Raw genomic sequence first — 19246 nt, forward strand, 5'->3', positions numbered from 1 at the left:
AACACAGAGTCACAGTGGCCGTGCTCTGGAGCCCCTCTCTGAGCAAAGGTTGGTCAGTGTTCTCTCCAGACCTTCCTGGCCGCCACGTGCCAGGCCGAAGGGGGCCATGGAGGGAGAAGAGAAGCAGCAGTAAGTCCCAGGGTTCGGCTTTCTGTTTCCCTTTCTGAAAACCATTTCCTTTCTTGCAAAATGTTAAGCGAGACCCAAAGAGGGGCTCAGCACCTATGATCCAGGCCACATACTTCATCCAAAATGTTCCTCACGCTGCTTTCCAGGGGTTGAGTGATTACAGTATTTTTTTTTTTTAATGCACCGTTTACTGAGCACATACTGTGTGCCAGGGACTTCACACGCATCGCCTGGTAAGATTCTTGAGGCCATCTTGAAATAATCATTCCTTACACTCCGCGTTTAACGCATAGACAAATTTTGTGGGCTTTACTTTTGAAATTATCCACTCTACTGCTGTTCATCACTTCCTCTCTTGTCCTCACCAGTGTCAGGTACCAGCTTCTCAAGGATATGGGCATCACTCGGCTTCCCTTGTCTCTCTGCAGACTTTTCAAGAGACAGCCTCAAAACAAAAAAATGGTTTGGCTCAGGTCTCTGTGTGCCACCTTCAGAGCTGCTGCCTTCTCTGAGAGGACTCTGCTCCCGCATGCAGCAACTCACTTGCGAATCTTCTCTGGTGATCCTTATAGTAACCCCCACACCCGGACAAGCATCCGCATCACCTAAGAATGTGCAGAGATGAAATCTCTTGGGGTCTCCTCACACCAACACATTGAATCAGGAACTCTGGGACCAACAATCTCCTGCTTCACAAGGCCGTTGGGTGGTGACCTTGGAGGTCGTATGGTAGGAGAGGTGTGATGCCAAGGATAACTGCTCCCAAAGTGGCTCTTACTGTGGGCCAGCTAGAGAACTAACTGAAACAAGGCCCTAGACACAAGCCTCTGAGATTATAGGGTAAATTACACCTACAGAGCCCTATGTTTGACAAGGTCACCACTGATACCAGGGCTATTACTTCAGAGACCATGCTTCATGTCCTAAGGATGGGTACCTTTCTGATAGAGAGTTCTGACAGTTACGGTAGGCTCTGCTGGAATGTTCTTTCCTCAAATATCCACTTGGTTGTGCCCATTCCTCCCTTTCTTTTTTCAATTACCACCTTCACAATACAGCCCCCGCCCTGCCTAAATACGCAGTCTCTCTCCCTACATACATGCATGCCTTTTCTTCCTTACCATGTGACACAGTCTAACAGACAGTTTTATTTCTCATCTGCCGCCACTAGATCGTAAGCCCTGTGAAGACAGGAATTTCACCTGTTTTCTTCCTGTGTATCCTCGGTGCCCGTGCAGCACCCGGCAAGAAAAGACCTGCTAGATGATTTAGTTTTATTCTTCCTTTCTTCCTCTCAAATCCTTCGCAATAACTATTGTTCTTTGATATAAGTAAAGGAATGGAACCTTAGATATTAAATGGCAGAATTGGGATTCCAATCAAACCTAACTACTGTTTGATGTATTTTGGGTGTCTTTTTTTTTTTTTGCTATTATTTGCATTACTGGTATAGAACCTAGGGTCTTGGACACATTAGTGTTTTGTTTGTATTTTTTTGTACAAAGATGCTACTACAGAATCATGTATTTCACATTTATTTGTCACCTATAGTCATTCACACCATGCAATGCAGTACTCAGTAAATGCGTACACATGTAAGCTGCCATCCATAGTTCTTCCCTTCAAGGATCTAATTCTAGTACAACTGTGTTGCTGGGTTACAACCAACAGATGGAGAAAACCAATGCCAAGGAGTTCACAGTGATAAAGTAACTGGAAAGTCAAAAGTTTTAGATAAAATCTGCATCTCTGGGAATGTCCTAGAAACATCTTAGAAGATACTTTCCCTTCGCTTTTCTAAATCCTTTGCAGAGGCATCTTTGTTATGAAGCAAGGAACTGAAATCACAAAGACTCTGAATAGTGTTTTTATGTGGAGAAGAGAGAGGGTTAAAGGTGTACAGCTAAAACAAAGCCAAAATGGATAACAATTCTCATGCATTCACCTGAAATATGTAATCACAGGGCATGCATCTGGGTGTCAGGCAAACAGTCATCAACCAAAATAGTCCCCATTGCATGGGACTTACTGATGCATAAGGGTATTTCTGGTTGGTGCTTACTGAAAGCAAAGAACTAGGTAAATGGAAATTTGAGTTAGAGTAAAAGCCATGGGAAGATTGTACATGTCTAGAAATCATGTGGAGGGAGATATAGGAAGTGTCTGGGGACGTAACTTTTCAGCTGCTCAGGAACTAGGAAAGAGCACTGGTAAGGAAGAGCATGAGCAGGTGCCATAAGGAGAAGAGAGAATGGAAAACGGGGGATGGAGATGCTTTGATGAGATTGAAGAGATTAGCTGTCTCGCTCGCTATAATCAGGCCACCAGATTTTATTGTAAATGCAATGGAAATCCATTTGAGGATTTTAATTGAGAAATGACACAACAGAAGGGATGGGCTGGCTTTGATTTGTAGTAAGGTAGGGATGTATTTTAAGAGTTGTGTATAAGGCAAAGTGTAACTACCCATTTTTCACTATAAATCTGGAATCACTGTCATTGTTGTTATCGTTGCTGACAATAATGCATAGTTGGTCTTTCTTGTTAGACTTTCTTTGGGCCACCAAATGATGTCATGGAGACTTCTTATTAATTATGAAAGCTTGGCCTTTAACTTAGACTTGTTCTGGACTAGCTCCTATAGCTTAAATTGACCCGTTTCTATTCATCTACGTTCTGCACATGGCTCTCTACCTCTCTTCAGTACTGTGCAGCCAACTCCTTCCATTTCTTCCTGGCATATCCTGACACACCCAGACTCATCCTGAGTTCCTCTCTTTCCACAGAAATCACACCTATTCTCTCTCACACAACATTTCCCCCCTTTTGTTTAAATTAGAAGGAAAAGTTTTAACTCTAACAGAGTAAAAATATATACAATGATCAAGTAAGAATTACATTCACAATGTTCAGTCCATTTGTATTTGGGAAATTTGGAGAAAATACTCTATATTCTATCCTATCTTGGTGAGTTCAAAGTTGTGAACCTAAACCATTTTCTATTATAACTTGTATTACCAACCTAAAAATATCTGTTTAGACATTAAAACGTTTTCTTAGATAAAACAACTTAAATCTTTATGTCTATAAGCCTTTATAAACTTTACATCTCTTGTGTAATTTTTTTGAATTTGGTAACAAAAAAGAGAGCATAACTATTTAGTCTTCAACCCTCATCAAAGACCTGAGAAGGATAAAGTATTACCTGAGTAAACAGGAAAAGCAGAGCAAACAAATTCTAAGACATTAGAAACAACAGATACTTCTGTTTGCCTGGACAGTCATCAGTGGTTTCTCTGCAATGTTGGGGCATCCATCTCTGACCTACCCGCCTAGAATATCTGACAGTCTTTTCTGTTAAACAGGATTTTTGAAGGACTTTCCCACTCTGTCTTGGGAAAGTTTGGCAGTCATTTTCTTTTGTGTTCTATGTATCCAATTTGAACAGAATATTGTTGGCAGTTGAGGTAAGGGTAGTTTCTTGCCCAGTGGCTATCTTTTGACACAAAAAAGCAAATTCCATATGGAGTTTTTTGGTGCCCATCATCTTCTCTGAAGTAGATTGGTGCCGCTAAAAGCACACATGTCTCGTTGTCATAAAACACCTTGTATTATTAAAACATCTTAAATGCCATATTATGTAGATCTCTGAAGTGTTTGAAGACCACCTGTCTATCTAGAATATATCTCTGTTTGACCTTGAAAACATCCTAATGTGGCTACAAGTTTGATTCTAATAGGTGACTAACTACTAACCTATATTTCTTTATTAACCTAAATAGTTTGTAATAATAACTTTCAAGGCCTAGGAATTTACATTACATTGATAAGTGATCTACATAGATACAATACCTTAAACAAGAATAGAAACATACATTGATTATGTTCTAACAAAAATGACCTTAAATTTGTATCAATATACAAAAATATCTTAAACAAGAGTAGAAAATATATATAGTATAAGAAAAATAACCTCAAATTTATATCATATATAAAAATCCATACCAATTGTTAAACATTTTAAAATATTTAAGACTAGTAATTGGGTTTTTTTTTTGGCAAGGGAGGGTTAAAATTAGATTCATTAATCTATTCTTTTATTCTAAATATAATCTCCTTTGTTCAGCTTTTTTTCCCCAGACCATTACCAATAACAACTTGTAACCAACCCCACTAAACAATGACAAATATCTATAAACCACTGAATGAACAAAACCATCCACCCACTTCTTGGGAATGTGGGTGTCATGTTCTTAAAATTACTTCCTATTATCTGTGGGGTAATGACATCTCTAGGGGACTCTGAAAAAACTGAAATAATGGTCAAGTCCTGGGAGAGCTAGCTGTGTCATTTGTTATCCCGTCCCTGTGTAATGGGAAAGTGTAGGGCTTACCTGAAATTCTGGCTGGAGTAGTGCATGAAGCTGAAAGCATCTCAATTAGTTACCTTGAAATTCTTCTGAGCAGTTTGCAGTCCAAAGGTGATCTTTGGGTAGTGTTTGTTAGCTTAGTGGTGTTACCACAATTCAAGTGAAATCATTGATTTGGGGCCCCATCCTCCTTTTGAAAATTTCAAAGATGACTGTTAGGAATGATCATGGTTCACTGCAGAAAACTTAAACATTTTAAATATCCACATGCAGCGGATATCAAAGAGGTTAAAGGGCCACAATTTGTTAATTACATGCAGATACAAAAACTTAATTTTTAGTTATGTGATAGAGACTCAAACACCAAATCATGTACAAGAATTTAGATGAAGCCTTTTTCTAGAATTAGTTAGTACTCTCTATGACCATTAATATCATGACAGAAGTTTAATATGTATATATATTTTATAAATTATTAGAGAGTATTTATACTTTAAACAAAGTGTTAAAGAGCCTAAATAAAACCAAAAGATTATGAGATTAGTGGCAATAGAATAGTTTCATAATTTTGGTTTTTCTTCTGTTCCATATCAGGTAACTCTTCTGAATGAGACAGAAATTTTGAATTTACTTTAATAAGCACACTTGTGTTTAGAGAAGGAGAGAGCCACATTTCAATTCCAAAGCCAACTTTGATTTTTAATTGGACTGGGATTCAAAAAGACCATTTGACTTATATATCTGTAGAGAACAGCAGAAACATATAGCTGTGAGCTGAGAGTGTGTGGCAGTTGCAACAACAATAGAAGCCCCAGTGGGCTTCACACTGGTTACCCTAGTGTGACAGCATCCTGAGGAGGGAGTCCAGGGGAAGTCCTCAGTCCATGAGGAGAAAGAGCCAAGGAGCCAGCCATCTGAGAAGCAGACATGGGAATGTGCAGAAGGAGCTCCTGTGGCTGGAACTTCCTGAAGGCAAAGTCAGCCAGTCATGGGTGGGTAATTCTGATGTTTGGAGCCCAGGCACCTGTGTTGTTTTGGGCCTTTGAAGTTTGGGTGGCAGCTGGAGACTGTTGCAGAAAGTCTGCAACAGGAAAATCCTAGACTTGCTCAGAGACCTTGGAGCAAGGAAGGAAAAGCCAGCCAGCTCTGGCAGCTATGGCAACTGCAAAGCCAGTGGTGAGCACCTATCTTGTGCTGTCATGTCTTGAGCTGGATGCCAGGCAATGCATTTATCTAATTATTCTTTATCAATAAAAAATCGGGAGTTAAATGTTTGGGTAAGATCCTGAATGATCAGAGATCATCAATCATATTCTCTCTCTTTTGTTCTTTAATCAAAAGACTTGACATCTTCTCTTAGCCCTGCCTTTCTGCTTTCTGACTCCTGTCTGTCCTCAGTCCTTTATAGTTAATTTTGGTCCGTTAGTGGCTAGCTCTGCCCTCTGACTCCAAACAAGTTTTACTGTCAGAATATGATCAATATATCATAAGACATTAACCAACCCTCCTAAGTGATGATAAATATCCATAACCCATCAAATTACTAAAAACCACCCATCCCACCTCTTGTGAATGTAGGCATCACGTTCTTAAAATTACTTCCTGTTGTCTGATGATAATGGCATCTTTAGAGGACCCTGAGAAAAGTGAGATAATGGTCAAGTCCTGGGAAAGGTACCTGTATAATTTGTTCAGTCTCTGTGTAATGGGAAAGCACAGGGCTTATCTGAAGTCCTGGCTGGAGGAGTCTATGAGGCTGGACCATCTTAGCTAGCCACTTTGAAGATGTTTTGGATGTAGATTGTTGAGGAAACTGCACCAGCCATTCTGAGAGGCTGTATCACTGTCTTCTTTGGTGTCTGGTCCTTTATTTTCTGAAAACACACAGACTTTTAAAGGTAACATACATATCTGCATTAACACAATTTTGGAATGTTCTGTGTGTATAAATCAGCTAAAGATGATTTTTGTTTTATGTTTGTATAGGTAAAAACCATCTGTCAACTTTATCAGTCCATTTGTACTGTGTAGCTAAACTGTTGTGAGAACTCTGTAGCTAATAAGATTTACCATGTCTCATCCAGTCTCAGAGCTGTGTCCATAGCAGAGGGATCAGCTTATATGCAACCTGTCTTGTAGGTTTTCTTTTTTCTTCCTTTGTGCTTGAAGTCAAGATCCTTATGAGGTTTCCCCTGATGAAATCTAATCTTCATTAATTTTGAAGGAATCTATAACTTTTTGTTTTCTGTGGAAACAAATGTATAACATCTCCCCTGACACAATGTATTTCCTGACTTCCATTATGAAGTTAAGACATCCTTAAAATATATAGCCTGGTTTAATTTAGATTGTGATTTTTTTCCACAATCCAATCTCAGTAGCTGTCAAAGTTTTGTTGTTGTTTTTGTTCATTAGCATGTAGAAAGTTTAGTCAACAAAGCAGCATATAGTATTCAGATGCCCTGTGTATTTTCAATCCTTATCTGGTTTACATATGTGTGTGTGTATACATATATATGTACTTTACTCTTTCTTTAAAGACTTTTCTTTTTAAAATACTTTTCCTATGACTGTTTATCCCCATTTTCTTTTCTTTCTTTAATATCTAAGCACATTTTTAAGAATATTGTACCTGTTTAGAGGGTTTTTTTTTTGGTCTGGATCTGGCTTTTTGTACCTCTGTAGCATTTCTCCGACCGCGTGAGACAAACCTTAAAAGGCCATGACCGCTGCCATGACAACTGCCATGACCACTGCCATGACCACTGCCATGCAGCTAGGCTCATCACACGGTGCTGGTGGCTGTCTCTGCCCCCCATCACCTAAAGGACCCAGCTGCTCCTAACTGTCCCAGCTCTGGTCACTCTGTGCTCGTCTGCAGAACAGGGCCGTCCAAAGGAGTGCAGTTCTGTACACAGCAAGCACTGGGTCTACCTGAGAGACTGCAGCCACCAGGAAGCCACATCCGACTCCATGTTTGTAACTTTTTTCTACTTTCTCAGGCCCTATGTGGATTTCCGTGCCCCACATTGGGCACCAATGGTAGTTGATCTTTCTCACTGACTTTCTTTTGGGACCACCAACCCCTAACTAATGACATGGAAACTTCTTATTAATTAATAAGCTTGATCTTTAGCTTAGGTTTGCTCCCAATTAACTCCTTTTATTCATTTACATTCTGCCATGTGGCTTTTTATCTCTTTTTTCAGTACCATGGGTACAATGCCCTCTATGTCTCGCTAGTGTCTCCTGACATTCCTCCACTCATCCCAAGTTCTCTCTCCCTGGAAGTCTCACCTATTCTCTCCTGCCTAGCTATTGGCCATTCAGCTCTTTATTAAACCAATGAGAAGGCACCTTGGCAAAGACACATCTTCACAGTCTACAAACAAACAGATTATCCCACAACAATAATGTTTTTATTCTTTTGTGAATTCTATACTCTGCATTTTGATCATTATCCCCCTCCCTCAATTCCCACCATACCCACCTTCACCTTTCTACCCACCCAACTTCATAGTCACTCATTTCTTTTCTTCTCCTTTTTAACTCTTTGAATACCATTCATGTTGCCCAAATACTCTTGAGTGTGGAGCCTGCATTGAAGCTTGGTCATCTTACCAGGGTCACACCTTTAAAACTAAGCTAAACTAAAAACCTGACCAATCCTAGTGGCTATCATATACCAACGCTCCTTAGCTAGAGACAGGATTTTGTGTCCACCTACCCTCTTCCATGCTGGTATCTGCCTGAATTGAGTTTGCATAGGTCTTATGCCTGCTGCCACAACCACTGTGAGTTCATACATGCAAGTCTCCTGTTGTGACCAGAAAACACTGTTGCCTTGCAGTCATTGAACACTTCTGGCTGTTAATAATCTTTCAACCTTTCTGTGATGATTTCTGAGCCTTGAGTGGAAGGGTCTGATATAGATGCCCATTTAGTGTTAAATATTTTGACGTTTCTTATTCTCTGCACCTTGGCCAATTGTGTGTCTCTGTTTTAATTGCCAATTATTGCAGGAAATAGCTTCTCTGATGAGTTATTCACAGATATATGGGTATAGCAATTAATTAGGAATTATTTTAACTTATGTTCATTTAGCAGCATAATAGGCTATCCCAGAGCCTATGACGTATTTAGTCACATGTTCTTGACTCCATTAATGGTACCAGGTATAGGTTCTATTTCTTGGAGTTGTTACAACAAACCTCAAAGGCAATTTATACAAGAAAGCATTTAATCAGGCTCATGCTTTCAGAGGGTGAGAGTCAGTGATGGCAGAGCAACGGCAAGACAGCAGGAACAGGTGCAACTTCATATCTTGTCCCACAAGTAGAAGGCAGAACAGGAGCACAGAATGGAACAAGTCTTTCCAAACCTCCAAGCCTACCCCCAGTAATATACCCTCTCCAACAATATTACACCTTCTAGTCCTTTCCAAACAGTCCCAGCCAACTGTAGACCAAGTATTCAAATATATGAGCCATTGGATTCATTTGCATTCAAACTACCGAATTCCACATTCCTCTAATATTTGTGCCCCTGCGCCTGTGGGTATATCTCCACAAGTTAGTCATTATTATAGCTTATAGAGTTAGTAGTGGGGTAATACTGATGGTTGCTTTTCTCCTCTAGTTGTGTGCGTAGTACCTTTCAGCATTGTACAAGCTAGCAAGTAGGGATAAAGCTTCCAAGTCAATGCAAACTTAATTTCTCTGTTTTGTGGCTCAGGTATGTGGTATCATGAGTAGTAGGGTCTCACTATCAAGTTCTGGTGGGCAAAAAGAGTCATGGCAATAACTTGTAATGTTGGGGGTCTATGCAATCTCACTGGCCAAAAATAAATAAATAAATAAATAAATAAATAAATAAATAAATAAATAAATAAATAAGAGACAATCCTTTACTGGCACTGGGATTTTCTTTGCTGGCATGTGGTACATAGTTGTGATGTTGCTTTACCATGGACACTCTGGGTAGTATATTGGTTAGTTTTGTCAACTTGACACCAATAGATTCACTAAGGAAGAGGGTATCTTAGCTGAGGAATTTCTGTCATCAACCTCGCCTCCATCAAAGTAGGCATGTATCTTGGGCATTTTCTTGATTAATGATTGATGTAGGAGGGCCCAGCTCATTGTGAGTGGTGCCATCTTTGGACAGGTGGTCCTGATTATATTTAAGAAATTAGACTGAGCTAGCCATGGAAAACAAGCCAGTAAATATTTTCTCCACAGTCTTGCTTCAGTTCCTGCCTCCAGGTTCTGGCTTCAGCTACTGCCTTGATTTCTTCCAGCTGAAATAAACCCTTTCCTCCCAAGTTGGTTTTGGCCAAAATGTCCTATTATAGCAATAGAAAAGCGAGCTAATGTAAGTAAGTAGGTATCTATATGGCTTTTCTAAAGGGCCTTCAGCATTAGTTATCTCTCCTCATAACCCCACTTCTACTCTACCCTCCCATCCCCCAACCCATTTAATCCTTTCTGTTTTATTATTCCCCTTGCTCCCCTTATTCCACTGCATTATGTCTTCCCCTCCCCCCAAAGAAACGTTTCTCCCTACCCCATGGACCCCTAACTGGTTTCTTAACCTCTAAGGGACCACTTACTGGTTTCTTAACCTGTAAAGGTATTCCAAACAAAACATACATGTCTAAGATTCAAAGCTAACATCTTTATATGAGAGACAATATGCCATGTTTCTCTTTCTGTGTGAGTTATCCAACTCAGAATGATTGTTTCTAATTACATATATTTACCTGAAAATTTCATTTTTCTTAACAGCTAATAATAATATTTCACTGCATAAATTTACTACATTTTCAGTTATCCATGTATCAGCTGATGAATATCTAAGATATTTCCATTTCCTGGCTATTATGACCAGAGCAGCACTAAACATAAATTAGCATGATATTAGCAGGGTACTTTGTATGACATATGCCCAACAATGAGAGAGCTGAATCATGTGGTAGGTCTATTTCTCAATGTTTGAGAAAGTCTAGGATGATTTTCAGAGTAGCTTCACCAGCTCCCACCCCCACCAGCAGTTAGTCTTCTTCTCTCCATATCTACAACAACTCTTCTGCCATTTTTTCATCTTAGCTCTTCTGTCATTTTATTTTTATTCTGACTAGAGTAAGATGATATCTCAAAGTAGTTTTAATTGTCTAAGGGTGTTGAACTGTTTTTGGAAATGTTCCTTAATCATTTGTATTCCATCTTTTGAAAATTGTTTACTTCCATGCCCTATTTTTATGAGGTTATTTATTTTCTTCATGTTTAGCTCTTTCAGTTTTTCAGTCTTCTAGATACTAATCCTTTGTGAGATACGTAGCTTCTAAAGACTTTGCCCCATTCTGTAAGCTGCTTCTTCACTTGAATGATGGCGTCCTTTGTTGAATAGAAGCATTTTTGTTTCATGCCCAGTTTGTCTATCCCTCTTCTGTTAAGAAAGTCCTTTCCTGTGCCAGTAAAACCAGACCTATTGCCCACTTTCTCTTCTATCAGATTCAGGGTATTAGGTCTTATGTTATTGTACTTGGTTCATTTGGAGATGAGTTTTGTGCAGGGTGGGAGATAAGGATCTAGTTTTCTTCTATATGTTACTATCCAATTTTACCAGCACAACTTTTTGATGGTACTACCTTTTCTTTCGGGTGTAACTTTGGCCTCTTTGTGGATTTATTGTGTGGACTTATACTGGGGTCCTCAATCCTATTTCATTGATCATGTCTGTTTTTATAACAGTGATATGCTATTTTTGTTACTATAGCTCTATAGTATATGATACCTCCAGCAGTTCTTCTATGCTGCATGAGGTGGGTGTGGGGCCCTTTGTACCTCCTGGCTGTCCAACTAGCTTACACCTAAAATAATCATGCAGAAACTGTATTCATCTAAACACTGCCTGGCCCATTCGCTCAAACTTCTTATTGGCTAATTCTTACACCTTAATTTAACCCATTTCTATTAATCTGTGTATTGCCATGTGACTGTGGCTTACCAGCAAGATTCTAACTAGTGTTCGTACCAGGCAGGAGATCCATGGTGTCTCTCATTCTGCCCTTCTTCCCAGAATTCAGTTCTGTCTACTCTGCCTACACTAGGCCAAGGCAATTTCTTTATTCATTACCCAATGAAAGCAACACATAAATAGAAGGAACTCCTACACCACTCTATTTGTTTAGAATTGTTTTCTCTGTTGTGTGTGTGTGTATGTGTGTCTGTGCATCTGTGGCTGTGTCTATTTCTCTCTCTGTGTGTGTATATGGTTTCCATTAAATTTCTCTGAAGAATTGCATTGAAATTTTGATGTAGGTTGCATTTAATCTGTAAATTGCTTTTGATAGAGTAGCAATTTTTCCACTATTAATCCTGCCAATCCATGAGCATGGGATATCTTTCCATCTTCTTTAGTTTCTTTCTTCGATGTCTTTAATATCTTAAATACAACCCTTTTACTCCCTTAGATTTATTCATATGTATTATTCTATACACATGCACACACTGTAAGCAATCAGAATTGCTTCTCAGTACATACTGAGAAAGAAATACTTAGGGTCTTTTTTGCACAGGCTCATATCTTCAAATAAGGCTCCTTTGACTTCTTTCTTTCACATCACCCTCCTTCACGTGTGTTACTGCTCCAGCTAAGACTTCAAGCCCTATGCTCAACAGGGATGATGAGATGTCATCCTTGCCATGTGCTTGATGTTAGTGGCAATGCTTTGTGTTTATCTCTAACTTGATGTTGGGTGGCTTGTTGCCTTTAATAAGTTGAGATATATCCTCTATATCCCTAGATTCTCCAAAACTTTGGTCATGAAGGGATGTTGAATTTTGTCAAAGGCCTTTTCTAAGTCCAATAAGATGATCATGTGGTTTTTATCCTTAGTTCATTTTATGTGGTAGATTACATGTATTTGTTTATTTTTATTTTTTACTTAAAAAAAAAACAAAGGTCTTACTATGTATTTCTGGTTGGCTTGTAACTCACTATGAAGACTAGACTGGTCTCAAACTTAGAGACTTGCCTACCTCTGCCTTCCTGAAGTCATGTGCTGCCATGCCTGGATCAAATTATATTTATTGATTTATGCATCTCTGGAATGAAGCCAACTTGATCATGGTAGATAAACTTTTTGATGTGCTTTTGAATTTTGTTGCAAAAATGTTTTATTGAGAATTTTCATTTTTGTGTCTATGTTCATCAGATTGGCCTATAATTTTCTTTCTTTTTTTCTTAAATCTTTGTCTGCTCTTTTTGTCTTTTTGTGTAAGAGCAATGTTGGCTTAAAAAATAGAGTTTAGAATTGTTCTTTCATTTTCTATTTTACAGAATAATTTAGGGGGTGTTAGTGTCAGCCCAAGAAGTTCTGGTGGACTTTTGAACTATATCCAGATATTTGTCATTCGGGGGACCCTATATTACTGTTTCTATCTCATTGGTTGTTATGGATCTATTTAAATTATTTGCTCCATTTTATTTACCTTTGGTAGGTCACATATGTCTAGACTTCATCTATTTCTTTTAGATTTTCCTGTTTAGTGGTATATAGACTTTTAAAGCATGTCTTTATGATGATTTGAATTTCCTTTATCAGTTGCAATGTTTCCCTTTTGATCTCTGATTTTATTAATTTGAGTCATCTCTCTTTTGGTTAATTTGGATAAATGTGTGTCAATCTTGTTAATTTATTCAAAGAACCAGCTTTTGGTTTCTGTGATTCATTATAATTTTTATTTCTGTTTCATGAATTTCAGCTGTGATTTTGATTTTTCTCTTCCCATCTGTTCATTTTGAGTATTATTTGCTGTTTCTCAAGGTGTCCTGGTACATCATTAAAATTATTAATATAGGATCTTCCTAGTTTTTTTCCATGTGGGCACTTCCTTTGCACTGTAAAGTTTGCTCTTATGACTGTCTTCATTGTGTCCCCGTAGATTTTGTGGTTTCTTCCATTTTCAATCAGTTTGCAGAAGTTTTAAATTTCCTTCTTGATTTCTTCCATGTTTAGTTTCCAAGAGTTCGTGTACCTCTTATCAATTCCACTGTTGTTGATGTTCAGCTTTATTCCTCTGTGGTCAGATAGAACACAAGGTGTTGTTTTAATTTCATTAAAGTTGTTAATATGTACTTTGTGCAAATATGTAGTCAACTTTGGAGAAAGTTCAATGACATCTAAAAAGACAATATGGTCTTTAATTGGGTATCGAATGCTCAATAAATGTTGGTTAGATCCTTTGATTTATGGTGTCCCTCAGCTCTGAAGTTTCTCTGTTTAGTTTTTGTCTGTGTTATCTGCCTGTTGATGAGTGCAGTATTGAAGTTACCTACTATCACCATGTTGGGGTCAATTTGTGATTTTATGTTTAATAGTATTTCTTTTATGAAACACTATTGGGTGTCACTGTGCTGGGTGTAAAAATGTTCAGAATTGAAATATCCTCTTGGCAGGTTTTTTAAAATAGTCATGAAATGTCCTCTCCCGTTTCTGACAAGTTTTTGTTTAAAGTCTCCTTGTCATATGTTAGTATAGTTATGTCTGCTCGTACTCAGTTCCGTTTGCTAGGATTGCCCTTTGCCACACTTTTACCATAAAGTGGTGCCTTAGGGTTTCGATGGCTGTGAAGAGACACCATGATCATGGCAGCTTTTATAACAGAAAACATTTAATTGAGGTGGCTCACTTACAGTTTCAGAGGTTCTCTTCATTATCGTCATGGTGGGGAGCATGGCAGTGTGCAGAAGATGTGGTGCTGGCTTCATCTTGATCAGAAGACAACAGGAAATGGTCTCAAGGTCACAGTGAGCAAACTTCAGCAAAAGAAAGCTCAAAGCCCGCCCCCACAGTGATGCACTTCCTCCAACAAGGTCATGCCTACTCCAACAAGGCCACACCTCCTAACAGTGCCACTCCTTACGACTTTATGGGGGCCAATTACATTCAAACTTCCATAGGTGGAATCTGTCATTAACGGAGAGATGTGCTTTTTAGAGGCAGTAAAAAGACGGACCCTGTTTTCTAATCCAGTCTGTTAGGCTGTAGTTTTTGGAGGGGGTGGTAGATTGAATATGACTGGTAATTTTTCTGGGTATTATACTCTGGGATGGCATCTGTAGTCCTTCAGAACATATAGCACATCAGTCTAGGGTCCGTTTGGCTTTCAAAGTCTCCATTGAAAAGTCAATTGTTATTCTAGTGCCAATGCGTTTATTGGCAAGTGACTTTCCTCTCTTGCCACTTTAATGCACTTTCTGTGTCTTGTGTATTTTGTGTTTTATTATGTGACACAATGGCTTTCTTTCCTGGCCCTGTCTGTTTGGTGTTCTTTATTCCTCTTGTACCTTAATAAGCATCTTTTTTCTGAGAGTTAGTAACTTTTTCCTGATTTTGTTGAAATGTTTTCTGTGCCTCTGTTCTGAGTCTTTTCTCATTCTTCTATACCCATGGTTCTCTACCTGTGGGTTTCAAGTCTGGGGGGCGGGGCAGTGTCAAATGACCCTTTCACAGGGGGTGCCTAAGACCATTGGAAAACACAGATATTTACATTACAATTCAAAATAGTAGCAAAATCACAGTTACGAAGTATCAATGAAAATAATTTTAAGGTTGGGGATCACCACAGCACAAGGGACTGTCTTAAAGGGTCGCAGCATAAGAAGGTTGAGAGTCACCTATTATTCATACATTTGCCTTTTTATATAGTGACCCAGGGTTTCTGCATGTTGGATTCAACATTTTCTTAGACTGAATGCGTTCCTCTACCTTGTCTTCAAGACCTGACATTCTCTCTTCCACATGGTCCATAAGTTAAGCTTAACTCTGAGCTTTTTGTTTGGCTTCTTGAGTTTTTCATGTTATTTTATTTAAGCTTGTTACTCTCTTTTCATATCTTGAATTGTTCTCATGATTATTCAAGCTGTTTGTGTTTCTAGACTTCATTCAGGCATATACTCACATGTTCTTTGAGTTCCTTGGACATATTTATAATTGCAATTTTGAAATTATTACCTTGTGCACCAGCCAAGTTGATTTTCCCAGGGATCATTATGCTATGGGTTCATATCTCTAGAAGAGACATATCATCTTGGTTTTTTCATGTTCTTTGTATGTTTGCAATAGGAGCAAGGCATCTGGAATTTAGTCATTGGTGGTATTTCTTGATATGGATATATGGTCACTCTTGAGTGGGTATTTGAATCTTTGTTTGTTGTTACCCCAGTTTGTCAGGTTGTGCACCAACTCAGTGTTTCTTGGTGTTCAGTCTTGGGACCCTGTGTGTTCAGGTACAAATGGAGTGTCAGAAGTTAAGCATAGGAACAACTTCTCAGCCTAGGAGAAATTTAAAAGACTCTTGCTGCTGATCTGCGGGTGTCTATGGAGGGCTCATGGGTTTTTTTTTTATTTTAAGTGGCCCTTGAATGTCAGAGGATGAAAGTGGAGGTACTCCATGGGGACAGAGCACAAAATGACACACCATCCTCAGATAGAGGTGGGTGAGGTTGAACCCAGCCAAAGTCCTAAGCACACTTGACCTACACTGAGGGCGTTCTCTTTCTCCTCGAATATCCTCCTGCTCCCATAGCCCCCAAATGCAGCTGCTTGCAGACTTACCTCTAGCTCATTTTGATTTCCTTCTCTTCTTATGCATCTTCCTTATGCTGCCAAGAGTTAAGCTTGTCTCCCTCTCATTTTTCATCCAGACTCAAATGGTCCTTGAACTTTAAAGAGTTTTTCTCCCATGGTCTATGGAATATTTAAAGTATATCTTTAATATTTTTCTTGCAATAATGTTTTGAGATAGTAGCTTTAACTGGCCTGGATCTTGTTGTGTAGACCAGGCTGGCCTTGAACTCACAGAGATCCACCTCTCTCTGTCTGTGCTGGAATAACAGGTATGTGCCACCTCATCTAGTCTAAAAGTATTAGAAGCAAAGAACACTGAGATCAAAATGATTGTTTTCACCTGCACAGTGGTATTTTCTCAAAAGTAGAAAGACATTTGGTGATATGTTTTCCAAATGAGCTTTTAAAATTGAGCCATTATCCTTGTCCAGACACTTGAACTATCTAACCATAAACCATGAAAGGCAGCTCTTAACATAGAGACTTTTTAGCTCTATCTATCATCTATCTATCTATCTATCTATCTATCTATCTATCTATCTATCTATCTATCTATCATCCAGCTATCTATCTCTCAATCAGTATCTCTCAATATATCATCTACCTATTATCTATCAATCATCTATCTATCTCTCAGTCATCTATCAATCTATATTCTATCATCCATCTATCATCTATCTATCAATTGTCTGTCTGTCTGTCTTATGTGTGTTATATATACATGTCAGGGTGGGCTAAATGTGCCAATGTGGGATTGGAAGTCAGAGGAGGATGCTGGTGCTCGTTCTACCATTCTCTGCCTTATCGCTTGAGAAAATTCTCTCACTGAACCTGGATATAGCGTGACTGCCAGCAAGTCCCAATGATCCTCCCCTCTCTACCTTCCACAGCATGAGGGCTGCAGAAGCTTGCGTACTCTTTTTACATGCGTGCTGAGATTTGAACTCAGGTATGTGTAAGGCAAGTGCTCCTACCTGCTCCTGCCCATTCAGCTGTCGCCCCAGTTCAATAATACAGCTTTTAAGGGTGTGTTCAGATTAACATGTAACCTACCCCATGCATAAATACTCTAAACATGGCCTATAAGCACAATCAAGTCAGTACTCTGAGAAAAGGAGAGTTTGCTCACTATACTAGTATGCTGGTGAATAATCACTATTAACTAGATCCCTTTATTCCCTACATGAGTTAGAGTGAGAAGATACTCCCATGTCAAATTTTAATAGCATAGCCTATCAAAACCATTAATAAAACCTAAATTGTCTTCACTAATGCTTGAGGTATACTTAGATTTTACCTCCCTTGTTTGTAACTAATGAGATGCTTATTGTGATAAATAATTTACAACTTAATTATGTTTTTCAGACAGCATAAACTAGAAGATGCTGGTATAGCAGGCATAACTGGAAAAAAAGAAGAAATCAAACCTGAAAAAAGTCCTGGAAAAAGCACACAGCACTCAAAACCATGTGTGGACAGAAGACGTGTCAATTACGCTAAGTTCATTAACACGAATGCAAGGACGTACAACGAGCCAGTTCCCTACATTGACAGCAAAGGGCCGGCGAAGCAGGTTGGACAGACGTTTGCTGTGTGCAGATAGGGTTAGACTCGAAAGCTGCTTTGCGGGACAGTTTGATCCCGGTCTCTTTGAAGGACATGACGCATGGCAGCGTAGTGCTGCTGTAACCAGTGGTTAAAGCAGCAGCCTGGAGCTCTTCCGGCAGAGATTATTTGTGTATCTGGGAAGACTCCAACCAGTCACGTTCCAAGAGCATCACACTGTAGCGGGAAGTGCTCCTTGAACGCTGCTGAGAAGCGTTCGGTAGGGTCGTGTTTGTGACGTGTGCTAACATAGCACTCCTGTGCTCTTCGGAAATTCAGGCTTCCTACAAGAGTGCCTTCCACTTTTTGGATGTACACGTTAGCTGACAGGCGTTCATGCTTCCAATTGTGTTCTCACCATCCTGTAATCATGTCTTCTCCATGTGTACCTGTATGGGTTTTTTTTTTCAACTTTGTGGTGTCACAAAGTAAACATTTTAGAAAAAATAATTGCTAGGAATAAGCTCAATTTTATGTAAAGTATATTCTTTAATCTGTACAACAACTTCTACGAGGCATTATTGAAAACGTTTTACAGATGATCCTCCAGTGTGTTACAAAGCCAGCAGCATTCTTTGTGGCCCAGGACTACTGGCCAAGCCAAGCGCCTCTCACTCTATATACCCTAGGTACATTATTTTTTAAGTTGGGGTTGTTGAAGGTACTTCGTTGTATTTGTCTCCTATTGCTGTGGTTATCCATTACAAGCCTCAATACCGGCTTTAAGGCACGCGGATCTACTTTCAGGCAGTCCTGAGTTTGGAAGTCCCAAGTCAGCCAGTCTCACTGGCTCCTTGTAGGGCTCCGAAGGGAGACTCTGTTCCTGCCTCCCCCAGCGTGGAGAGGCTGCTTTTGTACCTCGGCTCACAGCACCTACCTCTTCAGGGCCATCAGCATCGCAGTCAAGCCTGTCCTCTTGACGGCTTTCTGATCACGTGCTTACACTGTAGATCCCACCCACTCTAATGTGTAAGACATGTTACCCACCATGTACAGTTTGTGGCTTTAAAAAAAATCATCCCAGACAACAACAACAAAAAAAAAATCAGTTCCAGTTTGTCCGCACACTCTGTTCTCGCTCATCCACCCTCTCTCTGCCACTCTGTGCTTTCCAACTCTGGGCAAATGAGCTCCGACTTCCTTATCTGTAGAGCAAAGATAGCAACTCTCTCTTCTAGTAGGAGGCCGCTTCTTTGTTTTCCCGGCCGCCCAGACTCCCGAAATAATCACACAAAAACTATATTATTTAAATCACTGCTTGGCCAATCACTAAGCGTATTGCTAGCTAGTTCTTACATCTAATATTAACCCATTTCCAGTATTTTAGATTTTATCACGAGGTTTGTGGCCTACCTGCAAACATGTCTGTCTCTGGCAGTGGCTCCATGGCTTCTCCCTCTCTCCACCTCCTTTTTCCCAGCATACAGTTTAGTTTTCCCTGCCTAGCTCTACTCTTTTGCCCTATCACAGGGCAACACAGTTTCTTTATTAACCAATGGTATTTACA

At 39.4% G+C, this 19246-nt stretch overlaps 1 protein-coding gene across 1 annotated transcript in view; it reads left to right on the forward strand.

The window, feature by feature from the left end:
• Nucleotides 1-6117: 6117 nt before the first annotated feature.
• Nucleotides 6118-19246, forward strand: part of C6H2orf73 (chromosome 6 C2orf73 homolog) — a 36717-nt gene continuing 23588 nt past the window's right edge. Inside the window, exons 1-2 of the mRNA XM_057771722.1 lie at nt 6118-6173; nt 17500-17707. Of these exons, the coding sequence (XP_057627705.1) occupies nt 6118-6173; nt 17500-17707 (264 nt within the window). The remainder of the gene's footprint in view (nt 6174-17499; nt 17708-19246) is intronic.

The sequence above is a fragment of the Chionomys nivalis genome, chromosome 6 (genome assembly GCF_950005125.1).
Source record: "Chionomys nivalis chromosome 6, mChiNiv1.1, whole genome shotgun sequence".
Classification (NCBI taxonomy): domain Eukaryota; kingdom Metazoa; phylum Chordata; class Mammalia; order Rodentia; family Cricetidae; genus Chionomys; species Chionomys nivalis.